Source organism: Bidens hawaiensis, unplaced genomic scaffold (genome assembly GCF_021521415.1).
Source record: "Bidens hawaiensis isolate Kalapana, Puna unplaced genomic scaffold, B.hawaiensis_p1.1 tig00023286_1, whole genome shotgun sequence".
NCBI classification, from domain to species: domain Eukaryota; kingdom Viridiplantae; phylum Streptophyta; class Magnoliopsida; order Asterales; family Asteraceae; genus Bidens; species Bidens hawaiensis.
The window spans coordinates 296,776-313,751 of NW_027493654.1; the positions used below are offsets into that span (position 1 = coordinate 296,776).

Sequence of the window (16,976 nt, forward strand, 5' to 3'; positions counted from 1 at the left end):
TTTTTTTATTTCTCTAGACACTAATAACTCAAAGCAATAGTACAATGTATGTTACAGATTTTGAATATTTGGTATGATTACATCCAAATATATGCAAGTCCTTAAAAGTGTAACTTTATAGTTTTAACTGTTGATCAAGTAATTAAACTCCAATTGATGATGTAACAAAATGTGATATACCTAACCTAACTAAATGCTAATACCTAACTTTTTATTAATTGGTTTTCACTTAAAGAATCATTCAACACCAAAAATCTACCAAATTTGTAAACACATTGTACTCTCAAAGTATGACAAATTTCACAATCATGTGACTTTTTATTGACATAAAAAGTCAACCTTTTGCATGAACAAATCATGGATGGTACCTAAGTTTTTTAAATGTTTCACCCAGTCAATCAAAGGGGCTTTTTTTTTTCTTTCTCTAAAGTCACTTAACTTTCATTAGGTATTTATATCTTGTATAAAGATTTATGTAAGTTATTTAAGAAAAGTTAAGTGAGACAAATGAAACACATACGAATCTTGGTTATTATTTAGCGATAATGCTTTTTAACTTAACTTGAAATATGGGGTAATACTTAGTCAAATAGTTTCAAATTTACGATTTTCGTTCTTGTGGTTTTATTTCACTTGCAATTAAACCCGGCCCCACTAACCCCGTAAAGTCTGGTTGTTAAACCCATCAGCGTGCCCCTCACGTGAGGGGCAATTTTGTCCTTTTCTCCCCAAATAAAACCCAACCCTAGTTCGCAAGCCCCTTCACGTGAAGGGTTGGGGTGTAGTTGGGAAGAAAAAAGGACAAAACTACCCCTCGCGTGAGGGGCATGCCGATGGGTTTAACGACCAGACTTAACGGGGTTAATGGGGACGGGTTTAACTGCAAATGAAATGAAACCACAAGGACGAAAATCATAAATTTGAAACTACTGAACTAAAACTGCATATTTAGACAAACCAAAGAGACGAAAACCGTAGTTCTTGAATAAAAGATTCACTAAACAATAACCAACTTTCATAATTGTTAAATTTAAATCATATTGAAGAAAAAGTCAACCTTTAGCATGAACAAACTGTGGATACAAACTAAAATAAAACTACAGGGTGACCTAGTCAATTACCAAGTAGACTTGCTTGTTCATATATCCAAAACTAGTGAAAGATCACACTCACATGACTTTATAAACCTCAATAATTAATTTAAGTAAAGAACAAATCCAAACAAAAGAGTTAAGGTTAATCAAACATTAAACTAAAACCTATGACTTAATCAAATCTATGCTCCTTACAAACATGGGATCAAGTCTCATAGAAGTCACCAAACTCCAAAAGTGGTCTGATCAAGAATTCTTGCATATGATTCATATGAACCAAGAAAACAATACGTCGAGCGGTAGCACTAGCTACGATTGGTCTTCTTTGGTACACTATTCTTGCGTATAATCTTGTCTCGAAAAGCTTAAATCTTGATCATGTTTTAATAATAATAATAATATCTCATTTTTGTTTTTCTGAAGGTGAACATCTCAACTACAAGTGATGTCAAGTCATTACTAGTTGTGATTTCCGAGATCATAAAACTATCAACTGTGACACAAAACGATAATTTCATCATGATAGGCTGCTACTTTTACCGCTTGTCGTTGGTCATCATGGAGTTAGAATCCTCAGAGATATTATTATCATTATCAGACTGCATACACATAGCAAAAGATCTTTTCGCAAGCATAACTATTCAAGATTCCGAACTCAATAACATCATGAAACAGCTTGAAAAAGTAATCAAACACATGGGCGAAATACTAAACTCGGTAAAGTCACCATCGTCAGAAGAACATTTCAAGCATGCAGTTCAGTCGTTAGTCAACGATGTCAACGGTTTCAGTTTCAAATCTCTAGAAACAAGTGAAGAAGTTGTTTATATGGAAAATGATCTTTTGTCATTTGAAACAAGTGAAGAAGTTCATCATGTTCATATAGAAAAAGATCTTTATGCCATCGACGACGTTGAAAGCTCCATTGACGATGAACCTGAACATGAACCGACACGTGTGATGAATTATATAGAGCCGTTGTATGAGTCTTTCTTTTGTCCGTTGACAAAAAAGATAATGAATGATCCGGTCACTATAGAAACAGGTGTGACGTATGAGAGGATTGCAATAACCGAATGGTTTGAAAAGTTTGGTGACCCTGCTGATATTATTTGTCCCAAAACCGGTGTGAAGATAAACAGTCGGGCTTTGAATAGAAACATTGCGTTATTGGAAACGATTAAGCAATGGGAGGTGAGAAATGAGCAAGCTAATATTAAGGCTGCAAAGGCGGTTCTGTCTTTAGCTAGTTCTAAGACCAGGCTTCTTGAAGCAATACACAATTTGCAGGCTTTATGCAGATTGAGAGAGTATAATGTGGTGGAGATACGCGGTGTTGGTGTCATACCGCTTCTTGCAGAAATCTTGAAGCAGGATGATAAAGATTTGATTGTTGGAACACTTCAATTGCTTACGCAGTTGACTGAAAATGATGATGAAGATGAAGGAAAGGTACGCTTTTTCTTAAAGTTTGAACTTGATAATCGACTTTATCGGTACACCCTTCCCTAAAGTGTACACCAGTTTGTCTGTCACATCACACGGGCCATTTGACCTTTTTCACCCCTATCATAAGATAGGGAGAAAATGGTCATATTGGGCCCGTATGGCTTTTTTCAGTGGTCAAATCAGTCATTTATTTTTGTAAGTCAAAAAGTTATATGGCATGTATGATTTGGCCAATTGGTCGTCGTACGAACTGTATGACCTTTTTTGCCCTATGATAGGCCCGTATGATGTCATATGGGCCATATAATAATACAAAAAAGCTCATCAATGGTCATATTAGTCAATTTCAGTCAAAAAATCATATGGGCCGTATGTTTTGGCACTCATACGACCCGTATGACCTTTTTCGCCCTATTAAACAGTTTGCCTGCATGATTATCAAATGACCCATTTGACCACTTTTCGTCCTACCATAAGTCCCGTATGACACATCATGGATGTCTAGATAGCACACCATTGTTGTTTATACTTTGTATAGTGTCGGCCATGGTATAATTGTATAAAACTTGACACTTATTTTTATATATTTTTTCTCAAAATTTGAACTTTATTTGTTACAATGTATAAAATCTTACAAATTTAGAATCTTTTTGCAGAAAATGATTGCCACAACAGTGGATTTATCGCGAATAATACAAAACTTAACGAGTAAAGATGAACAGATTAAGCATTCAGCTTTGCTGCTGCTAGTTGAGCTTTCAAAAAGTAGTTACTTTTGTGATCTAATCGGTTCAGTTACTGGAGCAGTTTTAATGCTGATCACTCTAAAGTATAGACAGCCCGTTGATGCATTCGCAACGGATAAAGTCAACGAAATCTTGAAAAACTTGGAAAGATCACCAAATAACATCAAGATTATGGCAGAAAATGGACATTGGCAGCCACTTTTGCATCATTTTCTTGAAGGTAAAAGTTAACAACTTTTCAATCTTTTTAGTCAAATCTTTAAATGATTCAAAAATATGAATGACATCAAACAGGCAATGAAGAGATGAAGATGGAGATGGGGAGTTATCTTGGCGAAATCTTTCTTGGACACGATGACGAGATCAAAGCTTACGTGGTGGCGACGGTTTCGCCTGGTTTAATTAAAATGGTGTTTAATGGAAACTCTTTAGCAAGAAATGTTGCATTCAAAGCACTGAAACAAATCTCATCGCACCCCGAAAACGCAAAGATTCTTGTGAAATCAGGTATTGCAAGCAATATGTTTGACGAGATGCTTCAACGAACGGTTTACGCTGAACCAATGAATTCAAAGGCAGAAGCTGCAGCTATCCTTGCAAACATACTTGAATCAGAATCTGTTCAGCTAACTGACCTCCAAACCGATCACAAAATGTCGTTGGAGTACATCATATACACCATGATCAAACGTGTCCGAAACACAACACCAGACGATCTAAACATCAACTTTGTAAGAATCCTCTTGTGCCTCATGAAATTACCAAAAGCGCAAGATATTATTGTGTCGGCAGTACACGAGGGTGATGCGTGTACACATCTAGTTGAGCTTTTGAACAACCCGAACGAGCAACTGCAAGTCGTTTCAATCGTGTTTTCAACCGCGCTTTCGCCATTTTTTGGCAACATATTAGCAGACAGATTATGCAAAACCAGAGGTCAACCACACGCCCTGCTAACAGAGTTGACCGAAGCCACCGCACCCACTGAAAAACAAGCGGTTTCGGTTAACTTCTTAGCCAAACTTCCCCATGAAAACTTGTCACTAAATCTGGCTTTGTTGAACACAGTTCCTTTAATATTAAAAAAGTTAGATCATGTTCAAAGATCGGGCGCGCGAATGACTAAATACGGAAGTGTTTATTTAGAAGGATTAGTGGGAATTTTAGTAAGATTCACATCAACTCTTCATGATCATCATTTTATGACTCTAGCTAAAACTTTCAACTTCACAACAGTGTTCACTGATCTGTTGATGAACACATTCAGCGACGAGATTCAGAAGCTCTCGGCGAACGGGCTAGAGAATCTTTCTTCCAAGACTGTTACTTTATCAAAACCACCACAAATCAAGACACCAAAGATTAATAAATTCAAGAAGCTTAATAAGTTCAAGACATTCAAGAAGCTCAAAGAGTTATATTTACAAAAGAGTTTCAAAAATGATTCAAGCAATCTTGAAGCGATACCGTTATGCTCGGTTCACAAGGGAGTTTGTTCATCACAAGAAACTTTTTGTTTAGTTGAAGCAAAAGCAGTTGACAAGTTGTTGACTTGCTTTGACCATAACAATGTTCAAGTTGTGGAGGCTGCATTATCGGCTATATGCACGTTGTTAGACGAACGCGTCGATTTGGACACGAGTGTGAGTATTTTGATCCAAGAAAAAGCTATAAAGCATTTGTTGAATGTGATCAAAGCGCATAAAAACGAGTCTTTGAGGGAAAAAATGTTTTGGGTTTTGGAGAAACTGTTAAAGGAAGGAGATGAAAATTCGACTTCAGAAATATCACAAGACAAATTCTTGCGCGCGACATTGATTAATATTTTGCATTATGGCAATGGGGATATTAGACTGATGGCTGAGAAAATCTTGAGGCACTTGACTTAGATGATCAGTTTTGATATCGGTTTTAGTTTTACCGTGTATTTTGTTCATATTTTGTACAAAGTGTTACGTTTGAGAATCGTGTAAATGATTGGATTTTATCCATATAGTTAATAATTCGTACGAGTCGTCTTCTGGTATAAACAACCTCTTGCAGAAATGCAGGGTAAGGATGCGTGCATTAGGCCCAAGTTTGCCTTAAATCAATATAAATATGTTTCATCATTATTAAACTTAAATCGGTTTATTCGCTTTATACTGTGGTTTTCGTCCTTGTGGTTTATCCAAACCTGCGGTTTTAGTCCAAGAGTTTCAAATTTGTGATTTTCGTCCCTGTTGTCTCATTTCACCTGCAATTAAACCCGAATTTATTAACCCCGTTAAGTCTGGTCGTTAAACCCATCAGCCTACCCTTCACGTGAGGGGCAGTTTTGTCCTTTTTTTTCCCCAAATACACCCCAGCCCCTCACGTGAGGGGGGCTTGCGAATTACAACTGGGGTTTATTTGGGGAGAAAAAGGACAAAGATGCCCCTCACGTGAGGGGCATGCTGATGGGTTTAACGACCAGACTTAACGGGGTTAATGAATCTGGGTTTAATTGCAAGTGAAATGAAACCACAGGGACGAAAATCGCAAATTTGAAACTATTGGACTAAAACCGCATATTTGAACAAACCACAGGGACAAAAACCGCAGTTCATTCTAATTTAAATTATGCTTATAATCACAAGTTATTGTTAAGTTTAACTAGTTATAAACATTTTTTAAAAATATACTTTTACACGCCATTGACTTTACTACTCTCGATTATGTCACACTTGTCTGTCCGCAGTTAAATACTGGCTAACTGTAACTAATTTGAAGTTTATAATTTTAAAACTAAGATATACTGGTTGTTGGCCTGCACAACCAAAATCCATTTGTTTAAGCAACCAAATCATTTTTTCAATGACATGAAGTATTATACTGTCTAGTGCAGGCCAATTAAAAAAACATACATATATGTCTTACCTTAGGCCGGCTGCAAGTCTGCAATAAGTGATCAAATCAACACGGACGTGTGCAACCTGTCGACGTTTAGCCAATTCAACGATAAAAACAACTAGTTTAATAAATAAACCAAGTCTTTTTCATTTCTAGAATACAAGCAACCAAATCAACATAGATAATGTCAACAAATAACAAAAGTTTTTTTTAATGTTTTAAACTGCATTATATGACAGTTAGGTGTCTGTTACCTTTCTTATAAGTTCATAACAATATAACATCAATCAAGTTATTAACATTTTGTTACTCCAAAATATCAAAATGGCTTCTTTCTCTATGGAAGATTTTGTGGGAACCGGATGTTTACAAAAACTTCTTCCGAAATTGTTAGATGATGGCTGGGATGATGTTCCGACGTTAAAGATTATGAATTCGGAAGATATGATTGCACTTAACATGACACAACAACAAAAGGTATATCCTTGAATTTATAAGGTGTATTGGTTTTTATTAATCCTAACTATCATCTTTTGGTCGATGTTGGTCCCAACTAACGAATTGGCTGATAACATTAACGATCCCACCTTTTATCATATTTGTTCCCAACAATTTGCGACTAACAGGAATCTAACGTCGTTAGTTGCAAGTCGCCGGAAAAACATTTTTGGCCGGAAAATTTACTTTTTTTTTTCATGAAAACTACATTTTCGTCCCATACATCTTTGTACCCTTGGATCTGACCTTTAGAAACCTTTTTATAGTAAAAGCCCGAATTATTAAGGTTTCCGGAACCCTAAAACCATTGTCGGAATCGGTTGATAGTGCTCAGGTGGTGGTGATGAGTCATTTGGTGGTGGCGGTGTTCATGGGGTTTCAAGATGAGAATTCTGGCAAAAAAAATGTGACTTTTCCGGCCAAAAGCATTTTTCTGACGACCTACAAGTAATGACGTTAGGAATCTGTTAGTCCAGACCATTGGGAATAAATATGTTAAAAGATGGGACAGTCAGTAGCCAATTCGTTAGTTGGGACCGACAGGCAGCCACCAAAATATGATAGTTGGGATTAATAAAAACCAATACACCAATTTATAATCATTAATCATCATATGTTTCCTCTTACTAATAATAATACTCAAACTCCATTCAGGATGCACTAGAGATCAGATCATATCTACATGATCGCGCACTCATGCAATACGCAGATAAGCTAGAAGCTTCTAAAAACTGCCTGGCTGAGCTTCTAAACCTTGCCACATCAGATCTTGCTACTAAATTCTCCATGAAAAGAGGACACATTGCGCGGTTCATGGACCGCGGATCACAATGTGAACCTGATCCCATACCACATTCATTTTCACTCCCACCACGAAAATTAACGGTCCCACCATCCCGGACCATAACAAGACCAAAACTACAAACCATGTCAACACAAAGCACTATAGCATATGATGCAACCATTGAGCAGTCTATAGCTGACTTCAAAATAAAAGATGGGTATATTTTTAAAGGCATTGTGGCTGCATTGCCCGATGAGCCACGCGCATGCGGGTGCATACAACCGCCACCTATAGTCGACAATGTGGCACCATATTCTAGCATTGAGAATATATCAGTTCAGAAGCTGACTCCTGAGTATAAGATTGGTATGGAGAGGTTGGTTAAGTCAAAGGCACCACCTATGCGTGCTTCGGACTTGTGGCGTGAGCGCCCGACGCTGCTTCTTTGTATTCGTCGGCCCGGGTGTATTATGTGTAGAGCTGAGGCACATAAGCTTTATTCTAAGAAGCCTATTTTTGATGCTTTAGGGATTAATATGGTGGCTGTTCTTCATGAACATATAGAATCCGAGGTAATAGACTAGCTGCGTTTTATCTACGGGTGTCAATCGTGTTGGGTTGAATTGTTCAACCTAAACATGACCCGTACATTTATTCATGTCAAAATCGTCAACCCAAACCCACACACAATAAGGTCGTGTAACCCGAACAAGACTTGTTTAACTTGTATATCTAAACGTGCCTGGTGGGTAATAATCAAGATGTAAACGTGTTAATCGAGTTGATGGGTTGTAAAAAGTGGGTTAAACAGGTTGACCTGTTTAACTAAATGAGTTAAACAAGTCAACCCAGACGCTACTTGTTTAACCCATTTATGTAAATGTGTCAAATCGGTTGGCGGGTTATAGTAAAGTTGTAAACATGTTAATAGAGTTGTTTTGTTGTAAAAATGGGTTTAACGGGTTATTGACGGGTTAGTGGATCGACATGTTTAACTAAGCAGTAGGGGTGCAAACAAGCCGAGCCCGAGCTTGACTAGCTCGAGCTCGGCTCGTGAGTAGAATTTGAAGCTCGAGCTCGGCTCATTTACTATTTATCAGTTATTTTTTATATAATTATACTTATTTTTATACATTTTATTCTATTATAATTTTATGTATAAAATAATTTTATTTATTTTTTCATAACATTAGATATATTAATTAATAATTATTAAATATATATTTTTAAAAATTATACAAATGATAGGCTCGTTTAGGCTAACGAGCCAGCTTGAGCTCGATAAGTGAAGCTCGGATTCAGGCTCGTTTATTAAACAAGCTTAATTTTAGGCTTGAGCTCGGGCTCGGGCTCGATCAAGCTTTTTAACAAGCTGATCTCTAGTAGCTCGCGAGCAGCTCAGCTCGTTTGCATCTCTACTAAACGGGTTAAACAGGTCAACCTACACATGAACTGTTAAATCCATTTATGTAAACATGTTAAACGGGTTGGCAAGTGATAATAAGTTGTAAACGTGTTAATAGAGTTGAATGATTGACTAAACAGATCAACCCCAACCTGTTTTCTAAACATGTTAGACATGACAATCCAAAACCTAATCATTATTGTGTCGTGTTTGAATCGTTTTGAAATTCGCACCCCTAGTTTTATTTCATTGGTTAAAAGATATTAGTGTGGTCCCACTAGTTTTTCACAATTTCCAAAAAAAAAACAAAGAAAAAGCAACCAACTTTTATATTTTCTGTTTTATATAAAACTTGTCAGTTAATATAGTTATTGTATCTAACCAGGTGAGAGATTTCTGGCCCAGATATTGGGGTGGTGTTGTACTTCTTGACAAGAACATGGACTTTTTCAAAGCACTTGGTGGAGGCTCATTACTCAAGGATAAATTCATATCCGGGTTTTTATTTAACCCTAGAGCGCGCGCTAATTATAAACGCGCGAAAGCCATGGGGATTGAGCAAAACTTTAGAGGTGAAGGTGAGATTAAAGGTGGACTATTTATACTTGGCAAAGGAAAAAGTGGAGTTGCATATCAATTTATAGAAAGAAATTTTGGTGATTGGGCTCCACTTAGTGAAATCATTGAGATAAGTACTAGATTGAAGGTACAAATATTTTAGTTAGATTGGTTAATGTGACATGTTTTAATGTTTGTTACATCATTGTTTTAATAATTTTTTTAATGTTTTTTTTTCAGAATCAACAAGTATACATTGACGAATCGGTAGCTTCGCGGGATTATGAATGAGTTGATTTTGGTTATGAAAAGTCTGGTTTTGGTTGTTGAATTTAGTTATTATGTAGTTGCGATTATTTGTGTTTTTATCTTTACATATGGTTAAAATAGTTTGACTACTAAAATAATGTAATGACAAAATAAAATAAAATTTGTGAGTTGTTCGTAATTAATTTAGATAGCACTAGTTGATATAAGGGTTGAGTGTAGGGGTGAGCATGGGTCTGCCCGTTTCGGTTATGGGTTAAATCCAAACCTATAACCAATGTTTTTTTTTGGTTTGAATGTGATTTGGATTTAAGGTAATTTCAATTGATAAATTTAATTACTTCTCAAGTCAAATAAAATATTAACAATTCTCTTATGTTTACAAAAGGAAATAAGCGATGGCTAATATGTTACTTGTAAAATTATTATGGCTTATAAAAAATTAAAATTATAATATTTTTTTTAATAAAAAGTTTTGTAAAGATGGTTTTTAATAAGAAAAATAAGAACTAAAAAGGTTGGTTTAAGTGTCAATATATTTCAGTTAATTCGGTTATTTATACGCATAACAATTTCTCTTTCCTTTTTTCGTCCCCATGTCACCACACCGGCGGCATGGGGACGAAAAAAGGGGGATCCTATCAACTTGTTCCGACCTGAGATAATAAGCTCATGAGCTTGGTCTTACTTCACTGTCGAGAAACGAAAGAAGACTTCCATCTCCAAGTTTAACTCAGACGTAGCTCCCTTCTTTTTGGGTGTGAAGCAGTGTCAAACCAAAATACCCAACAAGCATTAGCTCTCCCTGAAAAGGAGGTGATCCAGCCGCACCTTCCAGTACGGCTACCTTGTTACGACTTCACTCCAGTCACTAGCCCTGCCTTCGGCATCCCCCTCCTTGCGGTTAAGGTAACGACTTCGAGCTACTGTTTGAAAGAGAGTAAAACAACCCGAAATCCCAGGAGCTAATCCAAAATCACCTACTCGATTGACAAGCATAGCTTTTATAGCTGCTTTATCTGCCTGAAGTCGTGTAAACCAGAAATGAATTAACAAATATGAAGCAAGACCTACTCCCTCCCATCCCAGGAATAATTGAAGAGAGTTATCTCCAGTCACCAACATTAGCATAAAAAAAGAAGGAATGGATAAATAACAGGTGACGACGACGTCGAGTTGACGGCAGAGAAAGACTGGGCATTCAGGCGAATCGGTTATCAAAAATAATTATAAACAAAACAAACAATATCTCAATCAGTTCGGTTTTTTCGGTCTGGTTTTTTAATTATGAGCTTTCAATTATGGTTTAGCTATTCAGATTTTTCAAACATAACCCTACATACAAAGATTCTATGTACAAAGATCCAAACATGTAAACTACAAACATTAAGATCCATATGCAAGAATCCAAACACACAAGTCACTATATTAACTGCCTGCTCCCTAACTAACCCACTATCCTTTTCATTTGACTTTGACTAAAAGTCTAACACCATAAAGTCAACAACATAAATCAATTTCACTAAAAACATGTTTTAAGTATAAAGAAAACAACCAAACTGTTCTAAAACAATCACATATTACATATTACAAACAAAGATTTTTTTAACAAAATAAAACACGACCGATAAGTCCAAATAATCACGGATGCAGATTCGTCGGCTGCTTTACAATTCAAGTCGATAAAATCATATAACGAGCAACTCGAGTCCCATCCGTGAATTATTTATTATCACCTTCTCTTGCATTTTATATATAAAAAAGAATACCCACAGATTAATTACATCACCCGAGACTCGACCCGAGATTCTTCTAATCTTTTCATGAAACGCCTAAATCGTCAGTTTTTAAGGTTCGGCTTTTAGATGGCCTGGAGGTGTAGATCCTGTGTAAAATTTAAAGCCAAAGGTTATACTATAAAATAAATAAATAAAATTTTATAAATTTGTAAAAATATAAATATATATCTTTAATTAAAGTACCTAAATTTTGGCTGCTAATTGGAGTACTAGGATTTAATCCCATTTGAACAATGTTGTGAAGCTCGTCGTCCCACGAACTAGGTACCTGTCTTTAAAAAATATGTTATATACTTTTATTTCTATAAAACACTACAGTAAATATAAAGTCAACATTTAGTAATTTACCTGCGAAGCAGGATCTTTAAACCCTCCACCGATAGCCATCAAATGAGAACTGAGTGTTCTTCTAACTGCATCCGAAGAGCTTCCAATATTAGGAATCCCGCCTTGCATAATCGCCATTTGTGATTGGTTAGAAGCATACGGCATCGCCATGTCACCACTAAAACCAAGCGAACCAGATGATCTCAATCTTGATTCAAGTATCTAATTCAAATAATATTAAAAAAAAAGTTTGAATAAAAAACAATAGTGATATTTGTTTATTATTAAGTATCATTTTATAAAAATACGGCTTACATCTTTTGATAAGAGTCCTTCAAGGTTAAAATCCATTCGAGGATTAACAGTCGCGAGTTTCATCGACAAAAACTGCAAAAATCAAACCTTTATTACATAAAAAATGTAAAAAGATTTAGTAACGAAAAGATGTTACTTTTGGTCATCAATCATCATACCTCGACCTGTCGTTGTAACGACTGTACATAGTTAATGATTTCATCCAACATAACCGCTTTGCCTGTGACCTTAAAAAACAATCAAAATATATGAGATTAATGTAACGTATGTCGCGTACAAATTCAAGATTTTGGAATTAAACTTTATAATAAATTATGTATCAATAACTAACCTTGCTACAACCGGGAACAAGGTCTTGAAGGAACTTCATTCTTTCACTAATCTTTTCCCTCCTCACCTATTATTAATTCAAAACTCATTTAGTTAAACAAATTGCTTTCAGAGGTCGTTCTGATACGCGTTTTGTACAACATCCAAACACGCCAAAAAGTAAATGCAACACTTATTAAAGTGATGATTATGGTCAAATACAATATCCTTATTTATGACAATTATTGGATACATTAGATACTTTTACCAACAATGAAAAATATCCATTTAATCCACTTGTACCATCCACAACTTGCATTTATTTTGTCACATAAATAGAAATAAAGACAGAAATATAATAATCACACAACATTTTTAAGGAAAGTCTTATTCTTTCTGCAAGACTATGACTATTGGTTGCTTGACCTCTTCGCGCACGCACGTGAATGTATTCCTCCTTTTGTACATCGGATGATTGAGATACTTGTTTACCGTGTTTCCCACTCGATTTATTAGCAGCTGAACTCGGGTTATTAATATTATTATTATTATTATTATTGTCACCCTTTTGTTGAATCTCATTATTGTTCTTTGCCGTTTCACTAGGCGTTTGTGGGGATCGTTTGACTTGATTGTACTCATCGTCCTGTCATTTATGAACAGTCAACAAAAGTCAAACATCACATTTCTTCACAACTTAAAGAAACTAGTCAAAAGGACAAACACCCTTTATAGATTGCATTCAAGACATGCTAATTCAACCACTACAAAGTACAACCTTAAACGACAATAGTCAACAAAAGTCAAACAACACCTTAAATGACAAGAGTTTATAGATTGGGGTTAAAAGATTAATTAGCTATTGCATAAAAATATAAAAAGCTTTAATCAAGATTATGTAGTGATTAACACTTACATGATCATTTCTTCTTCTTTTCTTCGAGGAGTTAGAATTCTCATCTTGACCACCACCAACACTGACGCCGCCGCCGCCACTAAATTCACTTTCACCAGGCAAATTATTACCAGAAAAACCCAAACCGCCCTGTTTCGGTTGACTTTCATCACGGGTCCCACAGTCAACAGGCAAGGTCAAATCTTTAGGCCCATCACCGGATACCGACTTGAACCCATTTCCGCCAAAACCCTCTTGTGGTTGCACCTGTAGTCGACTCGAATAAGCGTTCAAAGATGATTCAGGTGCAGTGCCAAACGGGTTCATTATATCTTCAAAATTGCCTGCACTAAATGATGATAACCTAGCTGCCCTTTCAATAAACCCCGAATCGGCCGGAAACTGAGATAACGCGTGAGGAAGCATTGCAGAACCGGCTGGCGGCAAGAACATACCCGGACCCCTTTTAACGACAGAATTCGGGCCCCAACCCATATCAAGATTTCTTGGATGGGTTAAAAGATTCCCTTTTCTAAACCCTAATGAGAATGATGATGTGGCTGCATTGTTTTGCATATTCATATCACAAAAAGCCCCAAAATTTTGTGAATTAGTGGGATAAATCGACGCATTCGCAAGATCATTCGGGTTATTATTAAACCCCCAATCTGAATTATAATGCACTTGTTCCTCATTTCCATTCCCATTTCCATTTACACTCTCAATTTCATCCTCACCAGCCATTATCCCCAAAAAAACCCTAATTTCCAACCCTAAAAAATTAAAACCCTAAATTTAACAAAGATGATCCAAACATCAAATTGATCACAAGGGAGTAAAAAAGGTTGGAACTTTAATGATAAAAAACCCTAATTTTCAAATAAATCCCCCCCCCCCCCAAAAAAAAAAAAAAAAATCAAAACATCAAATTTATAAAATTTATCAGAGGGAAGTAACAAAGATTGGAACTTTAATAATAAAGATTAACAAGACTGTTCCAAGATTGATGATAAAGAAACCCTAATTTCAACTAAAGCCCCAAATTGAATAAAAATGAACAAAAGGTTGGAAATTTAATGAAAAAGATTGACAAGACTGTTCATAAATGGATGATTGGAGATTCAAATAAATACCTAATTTACAGAAACAGATGCATCACCCAATGACAAGAAAAACCCCATTAATAATAATACTACTAATAATAATAATGAGCTCTGAAACCTGAAAAGTGTTCCTGAAGCAGTTAATTCAGGTACAGATTGATTCAGTCTCATAAATAATAATAATAACAACAAGCCCACCAATTATTTCATCATTCTGACCAACTTTTAGCAATACCCACTTCAAGAAACACAATAAAGCACAAATCTTGATCTTTAAACTGGGTCAAAAGACCATGTTCTTGATTTCTTGATGCAGATTATGAATACCCACAAAAAGTTAAAGAAAACCCAGAAATTATTTAAGGATTTGAGTGAGTTTTGAGGTGTAAATGTGTGTGTTTTTTTTATAAAAAAAAAGATGGGTTCTTTGAAGAGAAGCTGAAACTGAAAGAGAAGCTTGTTAATGGCAAAAGTCCCTGCATTTATGCCCACGCCTGCATGAAAAACAGAGCTGTTGATGATTAACCACCGCCACTGCTGCTGTTAAAATATTGGGTAAATCTTTTCCCCAGAATTATTTAATTCAAATGTGTGATTTCAGTGACTTGTACATTGTGCATTAGGAGGTGTATCTTGGCACTGAAATGAATCTGACTTTGTTTGATATCTTCAAAGGGGCCTACACTATCGTAAGCCTCGAGTTTTTCAGTGTAGACTCAAGTTTGACCTCTCCTCGTGTTATTTCGGGGTTAATATTGGCAATAAAATATTTGACTTAATTTTTGCGAGGTTTTCAGTTCGAATCTCGAGCTCCTTTAGGTTTTCGTCCCACCTTGTATATTGTCAGGGTTCTGCTCTTGTGGCGGCATCATGACTGTCATGTGCAGCCGGCGGTATGGTTTTGGGGGGAACGTTTACGTCAAACTCTGAAGTCAGGCCCGGTTAAGACAACAAAATTTGGACATGGTAAAACAACGGAGCTCTTCAAATAAAAAGTACGGTGAACTAAACACTAAAAAAAGAAACTCGACTGTTCTAAAAAAAATTTATTATATATAGTGGTATACTTAATGTATATGGCTTTATGTGTAGCAGCACTTTCTGTAATGTAAGAATATTGTGTGGCTGTATGTGTGATTCTTTTAAGTTGTTCATCTTATCTTTGACCAAATTCATCATTTGATTTTGATATATTTTGTTACCATTTTTAAATCTAAGATGTGAATAAATGGTTTAGTAAATAAATTGGAAAAAAAGATTTGTTTAATGATTGGGTAGACAGTAATATTTAGGTACTTGATTAAAATACTATAATCAAGGTTTAATATATGTAAATGCCAGCTTTGAGGTTTAGAGGAATTGTCATTGCCAACTGTTAAAACATATTGTTTTTTAATTGTAAATCTTGGAGTTAGAGCTCATAGCAAGTGTGTCATGATTTTAAACTCTAATTCACACTTGCAACATAAGTGGCCAATAGAATCACTTGTAATCAGATTTTATTATAATAAATTTAACAATTTATCCATGTTACTATATTCAGTAGAGGAAGATTTGTATGAAAGAAATGGCTTAAAGCTTAATGTGATGCATTCAAAAGCAATGGAAGCATCAAAAGTGGTTAAAGCTTTGATTATCATATTCAGTTTTTCTTTCTAAAACTTTGACTAAAGATAAACTAGTAGATCTAATGAAGTTTGTGAACTTTTATCTTGTGTTTAAACATATAAGTTATAGTTGTTAGTATTCGAGCAAGAAAAATAGTGAGGTTAGTTTTGGTGGATGCTAATATACGCTCAATGTCGTAAGAGTTTGTAATTCACAAAGTGCCCTAATCATATATTTATATATGACTCAATTAGTTTCTTGGACTATGGCTACAAAAGTATGGTATGCATACTTTTTGACTCTTCAACTTTCATTATAAACTTTGGTTTATCAGACTTTTGTCACGAAGTTTCACATATATACCTATGTAACTCTCCACTTTGGCTACAAAAGTATGGTATGCATACTTTTTGACTCTTCAACTTTCATTATAAACTTTGGTTTATCAGACTTTTGTCACGAAGTTTCACATATATACCTATGTAACTCTCCACTTTAGTTTCAGATGTTAACATTTTGGTCCCTAAACTTTAGTAACAAGACTTTCTTTCAATTTACATTTATACTTTTTAGCACCTCAACCAATGTAACGAAATTATTGTCACAAAACACTTACCATAACGATTCAAACCGATATCAATTGACATCCCGCTGTGTACCCGCCATAACGTATGGTAGCTTTAGAACATGTAACGCAAGTAACTCATTCCCGAATGTTTCTTTTACTTTGTGATGATATATTGATATATTAATTGGTGCCCTAAAGCCCATCTTCACTTGTTGAATTAGATTATTATTTGGAATTCATCCTTAAGTGTTCAAATAGGGCTACCATATCATGTATACTCATACACGATAAAACACGAACACGAAATGTGTATACATGTACACAACATGAAAACTTATCGTGTACCTGTATCCCAAACACGAACATGAACCTGTTACTAT

General features: G+C 35.5%; 3 protein-coding genes across 5 annotated transcripts; 2 read left to right on the plus strand and 1 right to left on the minus strand.

Moving 5' to 3' along the window:
* The first annotated feature begins 1,152 nt into the window (after positions 1-1,152).
* Positions 1,153-5,189, plus strand: LOC143567272 (putative U-box domain-containing protein 42). The gene is made up of 5 exons (XM_077053738.1): positions 1,153-1,422; positions 1,518-1,905; positions 1,963-2,546; positions 3,200-3,509; positions 3,584-5,189. The coding sequence occupies exons 1-5, from the start codon at positions 1,279-1,281 to the stop codon at positions 5,176-5,178; spliced, it is 3,021 nt and encodes a 1,006-aa protein (XP_076909853.1). The 5' UTR covers positions 1,153-1,278; the 3' UTR covers positions 5,179-5,189.
* Positions 5,190-5,775: 586 nt separating this feature from the next.
* Positions 5,776-9,715, plus strand: LOC143567259 (uncharacterized). Its single transcript, XM_077053724.1, has 4 exons — positions 5,776-6,637; positions 7,313-8,014; positions 9,233-9,553; positions 9,646-9,715. Exons 1-4 carry the CDS (start codon positions 6,485-6,487, stop codon positions 9,694-9,696), a joined length of 1,227 nt encoding a protein of 408 aa, XP_076909839.1. The 5' UTR covers positions 5,776-6,484; the 3' UTR covers positions 9,697-9,715.
* A 1,251-nt stretch (positions 9,716-10,966) lies between these two features.
* LOC143567268 (transcription factor bHLH49-like) lies at positions 10,967-15,090 on the minus strand. 3 transcript variants are annotated; one of them, XM_077053735.1, is made up of 9 exons: positions 14,451-15,087; positions 13,339-14,077; positions 12,814-13,068; positions 12,445-12,510; positions 12,272-12,340; positions 12,114-12,185; positions 11,820-12,020; positions 11,655-11,739; positions 10,986-11,557 (listed from the first exon to the last, which is right to left on the minus strand). In XM_077053735.1, exons 2-9 carry the CDS (start codon positions 14,059-14,061, stop codon positions 11,520-11,522), a joined length of 1,509 nt encoding a protein of 502 aa, XP_076909850.1. In that variant the 5' UTR covers positions 14,062-14,077; positions 14,451-15,087; the 3' UTR covers positions 10,986-11,519. The 3 variants fall into 3 exon arrangements, 2 of the variants coding, with proteins under 2 accessions (XP_076909850.1, XP_076909849.1); XM_077053734.1 differs by having other exon boundaries at positions 13,339-14,090; XR_013141382.1 differs by having other exon boundaries at positions 10,967-11,557; positions 11,655-11,743; positions 13,339-15,090.
* Positions 15,091-16,976: the final 1,886 nt, after the last annotated feature.